At 32.1% G+C, this 13,137-nt stretch overlaps 2 protein-coding genes across 3 annotated transcripts; both read left to right on the top strand.

Moving 5' to 3' along the window:
* The first annotated feature begins 326 nt into the window (after positions 1-326).
* Positions 327-12,389, top strand: LOC134241401 (CAP-Gly domain-containing linker protein 3-like). 2 transcript variants are annotated; one of them, XR_009986650.1, is made up of 4 exons: positions 327-508; positions 618-663; positions 786-1,496; positions 12,194-12,389. XR_009986650.1 is itself a non-coding variant. In XM_062723461.1 (3 exons), exons 1-3 carry the CDS (start codon positions 349-351, stop codon positions 844-846), a joined length of 267 nt encoding a protein of 88 aa, XP_062579445.1. In that variant the 5' UTR covers positions 327-348; the 3' UTR covers positions 847-1,710. The 2 variants fall into 2 exon arrangements, 1 of the variants encoding a protein (XP_062579445.1); XM_062723461.1 differs by lacking the exon at positions 12,194-12,389 and having other exon boundaries at positions 786-1,710.
* LOC134241400 (CAP-Gly domain-containing linker protein 3-like) lies at positions 11,578-12,117 on the top strand. The gene is made up of 3 exons (XM_062723460.1): positions 11,578-11,752; positions 11,862-11,907; positions 12,035-12,117. The coding sequence occupies exons 1-3, from the start codon at positions 11,593-11,595 to the stop codon at positions 12,093-12,095; spliced, it is 267 nt and encodes an 88-aa protein (XP_062579444.1). The 5' UTR covers positions 11,578-11,592; the 3' UTR covers positions 12,096-12,117.
* Positions 12,390-13,137: the final 748 nt, after the last annotated feature.

Raw genomic sequence — 13,137 nt, 5'->3', positions numbered from 1 at the left:
AAAAGTCAGATTAAAATGTCACAAAAGTCAGAACTCAGAACAGATTCATATTTGCTCATCTCATTTCATTCCCTGCTTTGGACCATGACCCTGGGCTCAGTTGTATGCTTTATGACATTCAGATGACAGTTAAGGCCCATGGAACTAACTTGTTGAATTAGGGATGATAAAATTTTTTAAACACCTAGCTGTAATTTAATGTAGCAAAATAAATGTATTTTTATATTAATTGGGTATGTTTATCAAAATTATTAAATATTTCTTAAAACTAACATAAATTTATCTTTAAAAAAATTGAGTTATTAAAAATTGTGTATTTTTAGCACTCTTGCACCGCTGACAACTGGGATGAAGCCTTTCTCTCCCCGGTCTCCTGGTGACATTAATTTAGAGGACGTGGTGAAATTCTCCAGAGCTGGTGGTAAACTAAGTCAAGGAGCGGTGAAATTTGTGGGGCATTTACCGGGTCGCAGTGATGCTTATTTAGGGGTAGAGCTCGACAAAGAGGGTAGGTGTGATTACGAAAACATTGACAAAACTTTGTTATGAGAGATCTCTCATATTTCTTTCAGTTCATTGTTAAAATTTGTTCTAACTTACTTTATTTTGTTTTTCAGATGGAAAACATGATGGAAAATTTGAGGGAATGAGATACTTCAGATGGTATGAAACATGTTTTTTTTTTGTTGTCTATAAATATTGCTTTATTTTCCTGAAAATCTTAAATTACATATCTTTATATGTTCTGTTTAATTTTAATTCTTAAATCTTTTTATTCATTACAGTAAACCTAACAAGGGAGTGTTTGTAGCTTTCAACAAAGTTGTTATGGCCTGGACAAGATGATCTTTACTGCAAATATGAGTTATGTCCCTTAGAATATCTCTTAGAAAAACCTAAAAAGCCATACAATATATTGTCCAGTGTTTTGATCTAGATTCACACAATGTCCATCCATTAGATAGACGAAAATAACTTGCAGAGCTTTTGTTAAACCTAAATATTCATTTTTGCCATATCATACTTTATACATCTCATCTTTCGAAAGTCTATTTTTATTAATATTAAAGAAGAATATTTTTATTGTCTGTAGATATATTTTATCATTTATATTTATTGTCATGAATTATATTTTTATAATTTGGAACCAATTTTTATTTATTTTCTTTTTAAATCTTTTTTTTTTGCCTTTGACTGTGATCTATGTATTTGTGAATTTAATTTCTTACTAAAAATAATTTTCTTTGAATAGAAAATGAATGGAGGATCAAATTGTCTCTCTTTCTGAAGTCTTCAGGGAAGTCTGTTTGTCTGTCTGTTTTGCAATGTAGTTTTTGTTTGTGGTATATGTTAAAGCAATCGATCATGTGAAATATGTCACACATGTATATGAAATAGCTTGTGGAATGGTTTTAAAATTGTATCATGTTTAATGTTATTGAGTGAAAACTGTTCATGTTTTCAACATGGAAAAACCCTAATTGGATCTATTTCAGGTTCATAGATTCATTTTCTTGTGAAAAAAAGATTGTAGAATTCCGTCCATATTTTACCAGTCCCAATAACATTTCATTATTTTGATTTACATTAACTTGTTTGTGCATAAAAGTGCTTTTTGTAGGTGTATCAGGGCTGTGATTGTATGTTTAGAAATAAAAAGAATCATTTATGAGGCTCATCAGTATTTGTAAATCCACTTAATATTTAATTATTTTTGTAGACATAATAATTTAATACAAATTGTTTTTGAATAAATAATTTACAATGCTTTGTATCTTTTTGTTTGCATGATGTAAAGTAATGATGGATGACAACACTGATGTTGTTCATCTATAAATATTCTTATATACCAGTACTCATTGACAAACTTTGCATGTGTTTGATTGTGCATTGTCAGTGATGTATACATGTATACCCATATGACGGCCATAAATCGGATTTTTATTTGTTGAGCCTGAAGTACCATTTTACGACAACAGATTTTAAACTATTCACTCTTTGCTTCCTAGCCCTCAGTTCAACAAAGGAGGGAGCAGCAATGAAAAAGACAGGACTGGGAGCCAGGAGAGCAAAGGGGGAACAAAAATGCTTGGGGGATAAATAGGTTATTTGATTGGAACTATGTCAAGATTTGATTCAATCCTTAAAAGTACATTGTGTCCAAATAAATTCAGTTGCCTCCTTTCCAATGATGATTCTTGACAAGAACTGAGCAGCAAGGCTGGTTCAAGATTTACCAAGGAATCTTTATGTTTAAATCAGTGTGAAAAAGTAGACAAAACTTTATTATATTACACACAATCTTTGCCTATCAAAAACTGAACTAACATTTTTTTAATGTACCTAGAATACATTCATAATATTTAGAATATATATAATAACACAGAAAAAGTTAGAAAAATCAAAAGATTTTTCACTCATTTGAATCATTGGCCCTGCTTTTTAGCTCACCTGAGCTGAAAGCTCAAGTGAGCTTTTCTTACCACATTTTGTCTGCTGTCCTCCTGTCTCTCTTACCCATCTATCTGTCCATCTGTAAACTTTTCACATTTTTGACTTTTTCTCCAGAACCACCAATCCTAACCAAACTTTCCACGTGGCATCCTTGGGTAGAGAAAATTCAGGTTTCTCAAAAGAAGGACCATGCCCTTTTCAACGGTAGATAATTCGGAAATAGTTAAAATTAGTGCCATAGTTTAAAATTTTCTTTTCAAGAACCACAGATCCAAAAAAGTTTCAAGTATTTTTAAATGCACTTGTACAAATGATGACCCCTGGGGGTAAGATGGGACCATAATGGGCAATCAATATACATGAGTAGGGACACTATCTTTAAAAATCTTCTTAAGAACAGCAAAACCATGTTTACCTAATCTTTTTAATGTGGAAGTATCCTCAGGTAGTGCAGATTCAGGTTTGTTCATAGTTCAAATGATGTTCACTGGAAGTAGGATGGGGCAGCAATGAGCGATGAATGGAATATTTAGAATAAATCTCAAGAACAGAAAAGCAATGTTTAGTCATATTGATATGGAAGCATCCTCAGGTAGATTCAAATTTGTTCAAATCATGACCCTGGAGGATAAAAAGGGCCCCCAATAAGGGATCAAATTTTTACAAAGGAATATTGAGGAAAAATCTTGTGTTCAAGAACAGCAAAGCTATCTTTGGATATTGTTAAATTCAATTGTAAACCTTTTCAATGCTGGATTGATTTGTGCTTTTGCATAGCCAATGTGCTCACGTGAGCGATGTGACTGACGGGCCTCTTGTTTTCTGATTTTTTTAAAATTTATTCCTGGGAAATCTGTTTGACCCTAAATTATGGAGCAGCAAGGAATTATAGTTTTGTAATGAAATGGAATAACTACAGTGGATTGGAATGCTCCTGAAATTGGCCAATCGAATCATTGCAGAATTAGCCAATCAATGATTACATTTCAGCCAATCAGAGTTAACAACTGTAAACAAATAAGTAGTAATTAGGCATAAGACAAAAGGTATAAATACAGACACTTATCTAGATTTCGTTTATTTGATTGTTACTTCTTGCTGGAGTAACACTTCTGGGCTAGGTTCTTTGGCTGTGTCAGGAAACAATAGAATTGTTAGTTAGACTACTCAACACAGGGATCTAATATTTCTCAATGTGGGTGACTAGTGTCTTAGTGACTTTAGATCGTGTCTTGGTGACTTTAAAGAAATAAAGGCATTTCAGTAGCTTTCTAGGGTGTGTTGTTAGTAAGCTTCAGACTGTGTCGGGAAACAATAGAATTGTTAGTAAAACCACTCATTCTGCAACTGCAGAGATAAAGTTATAGATGAAATGTATGGAGATAACGAACTCAAGCTCAAAAGTCCACGAAACAATACAAATCAGGAGTAGAGCAAACATGGACCTCCAAAACATCGGGGGTGGAATCAGGTGAAATGGAGGAGTGAGCATACCCTTCCGAACTGTCACACCCGCCGTGTGCCCCATGTCATGATCAGGAAATAACGGAGAAATCCTTCGTCAATTCAGTGTATAAATAATGGACAAACAATTAGTATGAAAAACGTCAGTCAGCATTTGACTCAATGATAAAATCTATTGCTGACAAGGTCGTTGTATTGACCATAGAACTTACGAAATGATGACTTTAAACAAGACTGCTGATATTTTTGTTTCATCAACTTGTTTGTCAATAATTTATCTTGTTTTAAAAAATGTCTATATGTAGAGCATGCTCTTGTGTATCGAATCGACTGAGATATATAAACTCAGTATGCAGGTGATGAAGGTATATTGATGCATATGATGATAAGTAAGGGAAGTTGACGATAGAACAGTTAAAGTCATCATGTTTATCATAGAGATTGGTTGTTAGACTACCATTAATGTCTTTTGCGAGTAAAATAACCAAGTATAAAACAGATGTGTCTGACTCTGTGGTATCTTTTATCTCAAGGTCATGAACCAGGATATATCGTATTAACATAAGAATGGGAATTACCAAATGTTGTTTATTGACAGTACGTCATTGATATATCTTAATGTCGAGTTGAAGGACACAGCAAGTGATTTCTTCTTTTCATGTATAAGAATTTGCACAAATTCTGATTCAAATGAATACAAAAATATGTCTGCTAATAACGGAGCGCAATTGGTACCCATGGGAATTCCAATAGTTTGTTGGAAGACCTGGTCTCCAAAAACAACATAGATATTGTCAATCAGAAACTCAAGCACCATTTTGATGTCAACTTCAGAGTTCTTGTGTGTGCAGTCAGAATGTGTTTTAATAAAATAATTTTGAAAATGACCAATGACAAGGTAAGTAAATTTACGAGTTCCATTTTTATTGAAAAAGCAGTTGTCAATGATATAAATATTCCTGGACTGTAATTTGTCGTAGGGAAGGGTTATGTATAAAGTTGAAAAGCCGTAAGTTTTTTAAGCTGTTGGTTTTGATAAAATCTGATTTCAAATTGTCCTAAAGTTCTTTGGAATTTTTGAGTATCCACATCTGATTCACACCACATCTTGAATATATTGTTGCACAGTAATCTTGAAGTTTCGCCTTTACTACTGTTAATATCTTAGTGATGTGATGAGCAAAGAAAAAAGCTTGGTTGAACATTTACTGGAACCCGCAATGTATCTTTGTAAGTTTCGGAATCATATATATATATATATATATATATATATATATATATATATATATATATATATATATATATATATATATATATATATATACATACATACATACACATACATATGGTAGTTCAAAATCATTTTGGTTCTTTGGGATATTAAAAATATTCAAAACTGACACTTGATTTTGAAGAATTTTTTCCTTAGAAAAGGAACTATGAGTATAAGTTAGATTTCCACATGTAGAATTAAATCCAGGTTCTTCTAAAATACAATTCATATGAGCCTTACAAACAAAGACAATGTTGTTGCCTGCTTTGTCAGCAGGGACCAATACGTACTGATCATGTAATCTATCTAGCTTTTTTTTCACATCTGGATTATTTAATACAGAAAGATATATGGTTTTCATATTGCCCCTCAATCTTTTAATACGCGATTTCAACATAGATCTGATACATTAATGATTTAATCCATTCTGACAAAGTTTCTTTTTCATATCTGGCCCATCGTCTGGCGTAATCTTCAACGGAATCCATAATATTTATGAAATTCCGACGCCAGTTGAACAATCGGAAAGAAATAAAGCAAACAATTTTAAATGTCGGTAAAATCGGACAAAATAGAAGTTGGTTTTAGAACAACATTATTTTCATAGAAACATGACTGTAAGAATCGATGCTATTATCCCAAACAACAAATATATTTAAAATGGTGTTGAATGACTCCAGTTAACACTGTAAAAGATATTTCCTTCTTTATCCTTGGGATATCTACTCTCCTGTATTATTTTTTTCTCAAAACGCTTTGTAGAGAATTTGGTGGAACTTTAAACATCACCTTTAAAAACTGATGTCTCCATATTGCAGTTCAGGGCAAATGTTTAAGTTTTTCAATTGCAAGTCCATAATAGTTTTATTATCCTGAAGAATATACAATTATCAATTAGATAAAGTAGAAAATAGTAATCAAACCTCTTGTTTTCTTCTACTCTGCTCCGATTCCATACTTTCAAAATATGTCAACAGACAAGTTTGACGTCATCGTTAGAATTTATTGTTTACCGATCCCGCATATTTAGCCATTGTTCTTATTTCCGGAGTGAGGGTCATGTTCAAATATATTTATATAAAAAAATGCAAATGAAACGTTTGCTTAGCTATGAAGCCCCTTGCTTCTTCTGTCTTTGTATATCATTACTATACCCCAAATTTCTACGACGTTTGTGGCATATTTAGAAGTAAAATAAGTGACTACATGTATATCGAAAGTAAATAAAACAATATTATTCTGCAATATAAATTTTATTTTTTGTCATTGTGCATGCAGGAAATTAAAGAGTAGTGAACAGATGTATAAAAAATAATCAAACGAATAAACAAACAGAAGATAAAACAGGCCAAGTAGTTTATGTCATCAAAAGAAGACTATCTCTTCATCTTAAAAAAATCCCCACAGCCTAAGTAAAAGGTATAAAAGTATTTACCATATGAACCAAGTTTCAGATACTCCTCCTTCAAGTCAACATCAGTTTCTCTTTGAAAATTTATGACGCATTTGAATAAGGTCGAATATCATTCTACGAGACTCAAAAGTTTTAAGTGTATTCATGCGCGATTTATATACTAAGTATAGTAGTGAAAAAAACTCCAGTAAGGACACATTTGGAGGGAGGAAGTATAAATGTTTGTTCACAATTTTGAAGGAAATATTCTTGTCAGGTGTTTAATGACTGTTTACGTTATATTCTTTGTTCAGAAAGATTTGTGTCAGCTAGGAGAAAAAGAAAAACTAAAAATAGAGGTAATTTTTTTTTTGGTAATAAAATGAGATTCTTATTTTTTTCTAGACTTTACAACAAATTTGCAATATATTTACTAAAATGTGTCGAATAGAATTAAAAAAAAAACGATTTTATTCATATACTTATCAGACCAAGAGAATGTATCCCAGTGCTTAAAACAAAAGTGTAGTCTACATGAACATCTAGGTCAACCCAAATTTAGCAGTACTATTGATATTTTGCAACAGATTTATGGTGTGCAGCTGCCATAAGCCACTTATGACAAGTGCCTACATTTATTTGTTTTCATTAAATTAAGAAAGAAATAAAGGACTAAATTAGCAGAAATCGTTTTCGCCATATGCCATTTTCGTTATTGATACAGACCATTAATTATATTTTACCACATTAATGTGCAAAGTAATAAAATGAAAAAGAAGGATATGGAGATAACGAACAGTATTCAATATCAAAGTCCATAAAACAATACAAAATAGGAGCAGAGCAAACACGGACCCCTAAAAACATCAGAAGTGGGATCAGGTGCCATGGAGGAGTGAGCATCCCCTGCCGACCGGTCACATCCGCCGTGTGCTACTTATCATAATCAGGAAATAACGGAAAAATCCGTCGTCAATTTAGTGTATAAATAATGTAATAACAATAAGCATTAAAAACGTCATTCAGCATTCAACATAATGATAAATTGTATTTACTGACAAGGTCATTGTATCGACCATTGAACTTACGAAATGATGACTTTAAACGAGACTGTTGATATTCTTGTTTCATTAACTTGTTTGTCAATAATTTCCCTCGTTTTAGAAATTGTTCATACGTAGAGCATGCTCTTGCAAATCGAATCAACTGAGATATATAAACTCCGTATGCAGGTGACGAAGGTATATTGCTGCATAAGTAAGGGAAGTTGACGATAGAAAAGTTAAAGTCATCACGTTTATCATATAGCTTGGTTGTTAGATTACCATTAATGTCTTTTTCGAGTAAAATGTCTAAGTATGAAACAGATGTGTCAGACTCTGTGGTATCTTTTACCTCAAGCTCAACAGGATATATCGTATCGACGTAAGAATGGGAATCACCATTGTTAATTGACAATACGTCGTTGATATATCTAAATGTGGAGTTGAAGGCCACAGCAAGTGTTTTCTTCTTTTCACGCATAAGATTTTGCACAAATTCTGCTTTATATGAATATAAAAATAGGTCCGCTTATAACGGAGCGCAATTGGTACCCATGGGAATTCCAATAGATTGTTGGAATACCTGGTCTCCAAAAACCACATACACATTGTCAATCAGAAACTCAAGCATCTTTTTGATGTCAACTTCAGAGTACTTGTGTGTGCAATCAGAATCTTTTTTAACAAAATAATTTTGCAAATGACCAATGACCAGGGAAGTAAATTTACGAGTTCCATTTTTGTTAAAAAAAGCAGCTGTCAATGATATCAAAAAGCCTGGACTTTATCGACTGAATATATCGAGGGGAATGGTTGTATATAAAGTTGAAAAGTCGTAAGTTTTTAAGCTGTTGATTTTTGTAAAATCTTGTGATTTCAAATATTCCAAAAGTTCATTGGAAATTTTTAGAGTATCCACATCTGATTCACACCACTTCGTGAATATATTGTTGCACAGTACTCCTGAAGTTTTTCCTTTACTACTGTCAATCCTAGTGAGGAGTAACGAAAGAGGCTTGGTTGAACATTTACTTGAACCCTTAATGTATCTTTGTTTCAAAGCAATTAAAATATTAAAAAGATAAATCGATATATTTTCGGACTCCGCATTTAGATTTGAGACATGGTTTAAAGTCACTTTAACAAAAGAAACTTGGGGTTAATCAAGTTCAAAATCGGTGAAAATTTGAATTTGAACATATATAACAAATATCATGTTCATCTACAATGTACACGCATGTTCATTTTTTTATTTTTTAGCTCAGATAAGCCATATATAGCTTTAAGCATATGTTAAAATTTTAATTTAATCGAGGTAGCCTTACTTTTCCTTCCGGCCACCAAAAACACCCTCTGTTTCTATACAAGAGTCCGTATTTTTGTGTCTTTTTTTAAGGAGTTGTATTGTATTGATAACAAAAACTTAAGCATCTTTTTAAAAACATTTGAATAAATTGGGAGATTTTGGAGTATTGGGAAAGTCCTGAAATTTATTAGAGATTTGGACTATGTCTATGCAAACTAAAAGACAATGCAACATGAAAGGCAAGCAGAAGAAAGTACTTTGCAGATACTTTGATATGAATTGGTATTTCTGAGCAATATTTGAAATAATCGTGAACAGATAAAAAAGATAAAAAAAAAAAAACCAGAAAAGAAAATGAAAATAAAATAGGCTGTGTATTCAAAAGAAAATAAATTTACTTTTTTCATGGTACTGAACATTGTTTAAAAAATCTATATTTACCATGTGAACCAACTTTTCTTCCTCGTCCAACTATACACCGTCAGCTCAGCGTTATACCAACAACAAGATAAAAAACATTGGTCTACAATTTTACAAAAGGCACTTAAGTTCGTAATGAATGTATTCGTGCGCGCTTTTTTTCCCGTTATTATAGATATGATTGAAACAAAAAAAATCTAATAATTTTTTTCCACATAAATTTTGTTATTTATTTAATTACAGAATTAAACATTTGAGAAAATATTTTATAAAATGAAATAACAATAAGACAGTAAAATCGCATTTCCGACGCGGAGGTGTAATAATACACATAAGTATTCAACCAAAGCTTGACCGAGTCTATTGTCTTTGTTAGATTTAAATCTTGTCTTTTATATTTCTTAATTATTATTTTTAGTGCATACATTGTTGAATCAAGCTAATCAAAATAAAGGAGATTATTTAAGCATGAAATATGGAGATACCGAACAGTATTCAAGCTCAAAATCCATTTAAACAACACAAACCGGGAGTATAGATAAAACACAGAGATAAAAACATCAGTGGTGGACTCAATGACATAGAGAAATAAGCATCCCCTGCCGACCGGTCACTCCCACCGTGTGTTCTTATCATGATCGGGAAAAACAACAAAAAAATCCGTAGACAATTCAGTGTAAACATTGGGCTAAAATTAGTAAGAAAATAGTCAGTAATGATATGTTGTATCATCGTATCGACTCTAAACTTGCAAAACGATGACTTCAAAGGAGACTGTCAATATCCTTGTGTCAACAGCTTGTTTATTAATAGCTTGCCTCGTTTTATAAATATTTCAAACGTAGAACCTGCTCCAGCGTATCGAATGAACTTTTAGACATAAAGCCCAATATAAAGGTGATGAGGATATATGGCTATATTAGTAAGGGAAGCTGACGATTGAAAGATTGAAGTTGTCATATGTGTTTATGTTTCAAAATAATAAATACAAAACATATGACATAGTATGACATTAATTGTCTACGAGATCTTCATTATATGGCTATATAGATAATACGAGGACATTATTCAAGAGTTCATCAGCGGCAAGCTCATAATTGACGAACCACAAGACAATGATGTAGATTTTTTTGCTGATTTATTTACGATAAGGGGGTTTAGAACTCAGGTTGAAAGACTTTTGTCATTTAAAGTCATTTAACCACATAAAAAAGAATAGTTATTGCTTAAATTCATTAATGATAGCCTAGACTTTAAATATTCACTAGATCTTTATTAAAGTAAAATTAAATTAAATGATTAATATTAATGATTTTTCATAATTAAGACATTTTTCTATTGACCTGTATTTTATTCGTAAGATATTATGTAATGAGAGACATTCATGCTTACCTGAGTTTTATGAGTTGTCACTGTAAATGTTTTGTTGAAATCTTCATTAACAGAAAAAACAGAGTATCCAATCCACATTTGTTTATGCTTGGAAACAGAAAAAATGTAAAGCAGTTTAATTAATTTTATTTTAAGGTGGGGTTCAAGTCTTTACTTTAAGTTGCTATTATTCAGGAACCTTGATCATGGTGACGGTGGACTCATCATGTTTGGGTTGTATAAGAATAATAGATATGACGATAAGAAATAATGATCAAGCAAAATAAACCTGTAAATGAAATATCTGTAGATAACAACAGTATTCAAATCAAAATTCCAAAAACCAATACAAAACAGGAGTAAAGCAAACACGGACCTCCAAAAACATCATATTTTATGTCGAAAACATCGAAACACAGAGCAAATTCAAATTTGCTCAACTCATTTCATTCCCAGCTTTGGACCAAAGAGCTCAGGTATGCATTATGATACTCAGGTGACTGTTAAGGCCCATAGACCTGACTTGTTAATTTTTTTAACACTTAGCTGTAATTTAATGTAGCAAAATAAATGTATTTTTTATATTACTGTAAAATCACATATTTAGTGGGGTCAAATTTTCGTGATTCCAGTAAAACTCTTGGTTCGTGGGGATTTGAATTCGTGGATGAAAAATTGTTGAGTAGTTATGTATAGCATTTTACATTTCGTGGTGAACATGATTTCGTTGGTCACTTCATACCTCGGAAACAAAGAAAATAAACCCCCACTAAAATTTGTGATTTCACAGTAATTTGGTATGCTTTTCATAATTATCAGATATTTCTCAAAACTAACATCTTGAAACCTTGCACCGCTGACAACTGGGATGAAGCCTTTCTCTCCCCGGTCTCCTGGTGACATTAATTTAGAGGACGTGGTGAAATTCTCCAGAGCTGGTGGTAAACTAAGTCAAGGAGCGGTGAAGTTTGTGGGGCATTTACCGGGCCGCAGTGATGCTTATTTAGGGATGGAGTTAGACAAAGAAGGTGGTTGTGATAACGAAAACATTGACAAATCTTTGTTATGGGAGATTTCTCATATTTCTTTCAGTTCATTGGTAAAATTTATTTTAACTTACTTTATTTCGGTTTTCAGATGGAAAACATGATGGAAAATTTGAGGGAATGAGATACTTCCGATGGTATGAAATATATGATTTTTCTAGCGTATAAATTATGTTTGATTATCCTGAAAATTTTAAATTAAATGATTTTTTTTTTACTTATTCTGTGTAATTTATAATTTTAAAATCTTTTTATTTATTACAGTAAACCTAACAAGGGAGTGTTTGTAGCTTTCAACAAAGTTGTTATGGCCTGGACAAGATGATCTATACTGCAAATATAAGAGTCGTCCCTTACAATATGTCACAATTGAAAACTGTTCATGTTTTAACATGGAAAAAACCTTAATTGATCCTATTTCAGGTTCATAGATTCATATGCTTGTGAAAAAAGAAAGACGGTTGAATTCCGTCCATATTTTACCAGTCCCCATAACATTTCATTATTTTGATATATATTCACTTTTTTGTGCATAAAAGTGCTTTTTGTATGTGTATCTGGGCTGTGATAGTATGTGTAGAAAAAAAAATCATTCATGAGGCTCATCAGTATTTGTAAATCCACTTAATATTTAATTATTTTTTGTACACATAATTTAATATAAATTGTTTTTGAATAAATAATTTACAATGCTTTGTATCTTTTGTTTGCACTGAATTTTTTGAAGAATTTTTTAATGAAAATAAATGATGAATCAGTCGTTTTGAAATAATTTTATTTACTCGTACTTCACATGCATAATGATTGTCCATTGTCAGCAATATATACCCTCATGATGACTATATCTTCAATTTTGTTTTATGTTAAGCCTGTAACACCTTTTTAGCACACATCAACGATGTTGGGGAAGCTTTTGTGATACCCTTGGTGTCGGTATTGATGTGCAAGGGTAAAGTTTTTGATTCAGTTTTTATGCCCCCTTCGTAGAAGGGATGGCATATTGCTTTGCTGCTGTCTGTCGGTCTGTCGGCCCATTTAGTTTCCGTTCATTTTCTTCATAACCTTTGCACATACTGAAATGAAATTTGGTATACAGGTATATCAGATGAATATCTAGGTCTCTAAGTTTTGTTTTTGGTACAGTCACGCCATTTTTGACAGAATTATGCCTCTTGGATGAAAAAAAATTCCAACGTTTTCAGTTTCAGTTTGATTTCTTTAGAGAGGTTGCAAATACTGACATGAAATTTAGTGCACAGATTAATCAGATGATAGGCCTTAAGTTCTGTTTTGGGTACGATTGCACTATTTTTGACAGAGTTATACCCCTTTGGACTTGGAAGAATTCTAATTTGGGGGAGGGGAAC

Source organism: Saccostrea cucullata, unplaced genomic scaffold (assembly GCF_032062105.1).
Source record: "Saccostrea cucullata isolate Sc308-1 unplaced genomic scaffold, CSIRO_AGI_Scuc_v1 ctg2924, whole genome shotgun sequence".
Classification (NCBI taxonomy): Eukaryota; Metazoa; Mollusca; class Bivalvia; order Ostreida; family Ostreidae; genus Saccostrea; species Saccostrea cuccullata.
This window is presented reverse-complemented; position numbering and strand designations above follow the sequence as displayed.

Bases quoted from the DNA above. Each gene is read 5' to 3' on its own strand.
- LOC134241400 (XM_062723460.1), top strand. From the start codon at position 11,593: ATGAAGCCTTTCTCTCCCCGGTCTCCTGGTGACATTAATTTAGAGGAC. The intron at 11,753-11,861 runs GTGGTTGTGATA...TTCGGTTTTCAG, and splicing joins GATGGAGTTAGACAAAGAAG to ATGGAAAACATGATGGAAAA. The intron at 11,908-12,034 runs GTATGAAATATA...TATTTATTACAG, and splicing joins GGAATGAGATACTTCCGATG to TAAACCTAACAAGGGAGTGT.
- LOC134241401 (XM_062723461.1), top strand. From the start codon at position 349: ATGAAGCCTTTCTCTCCCCGGTCTCCTGGTGACATTAATTTAGAGGAC. The intron at 509-617 runs GTAGGTGTGATT...TTTGTTTTTCAG, and splicing joins GGTAGAGCTCGACAAAGAGG to ATGGAAAACATGATGGAAAA. The intron at 664-785 runs GTATGAAACATG...TATTCATTACAG, and splicing joins GGAATGAGATACTTCAGATG to TAAACCTAACAAGGGAGTGT.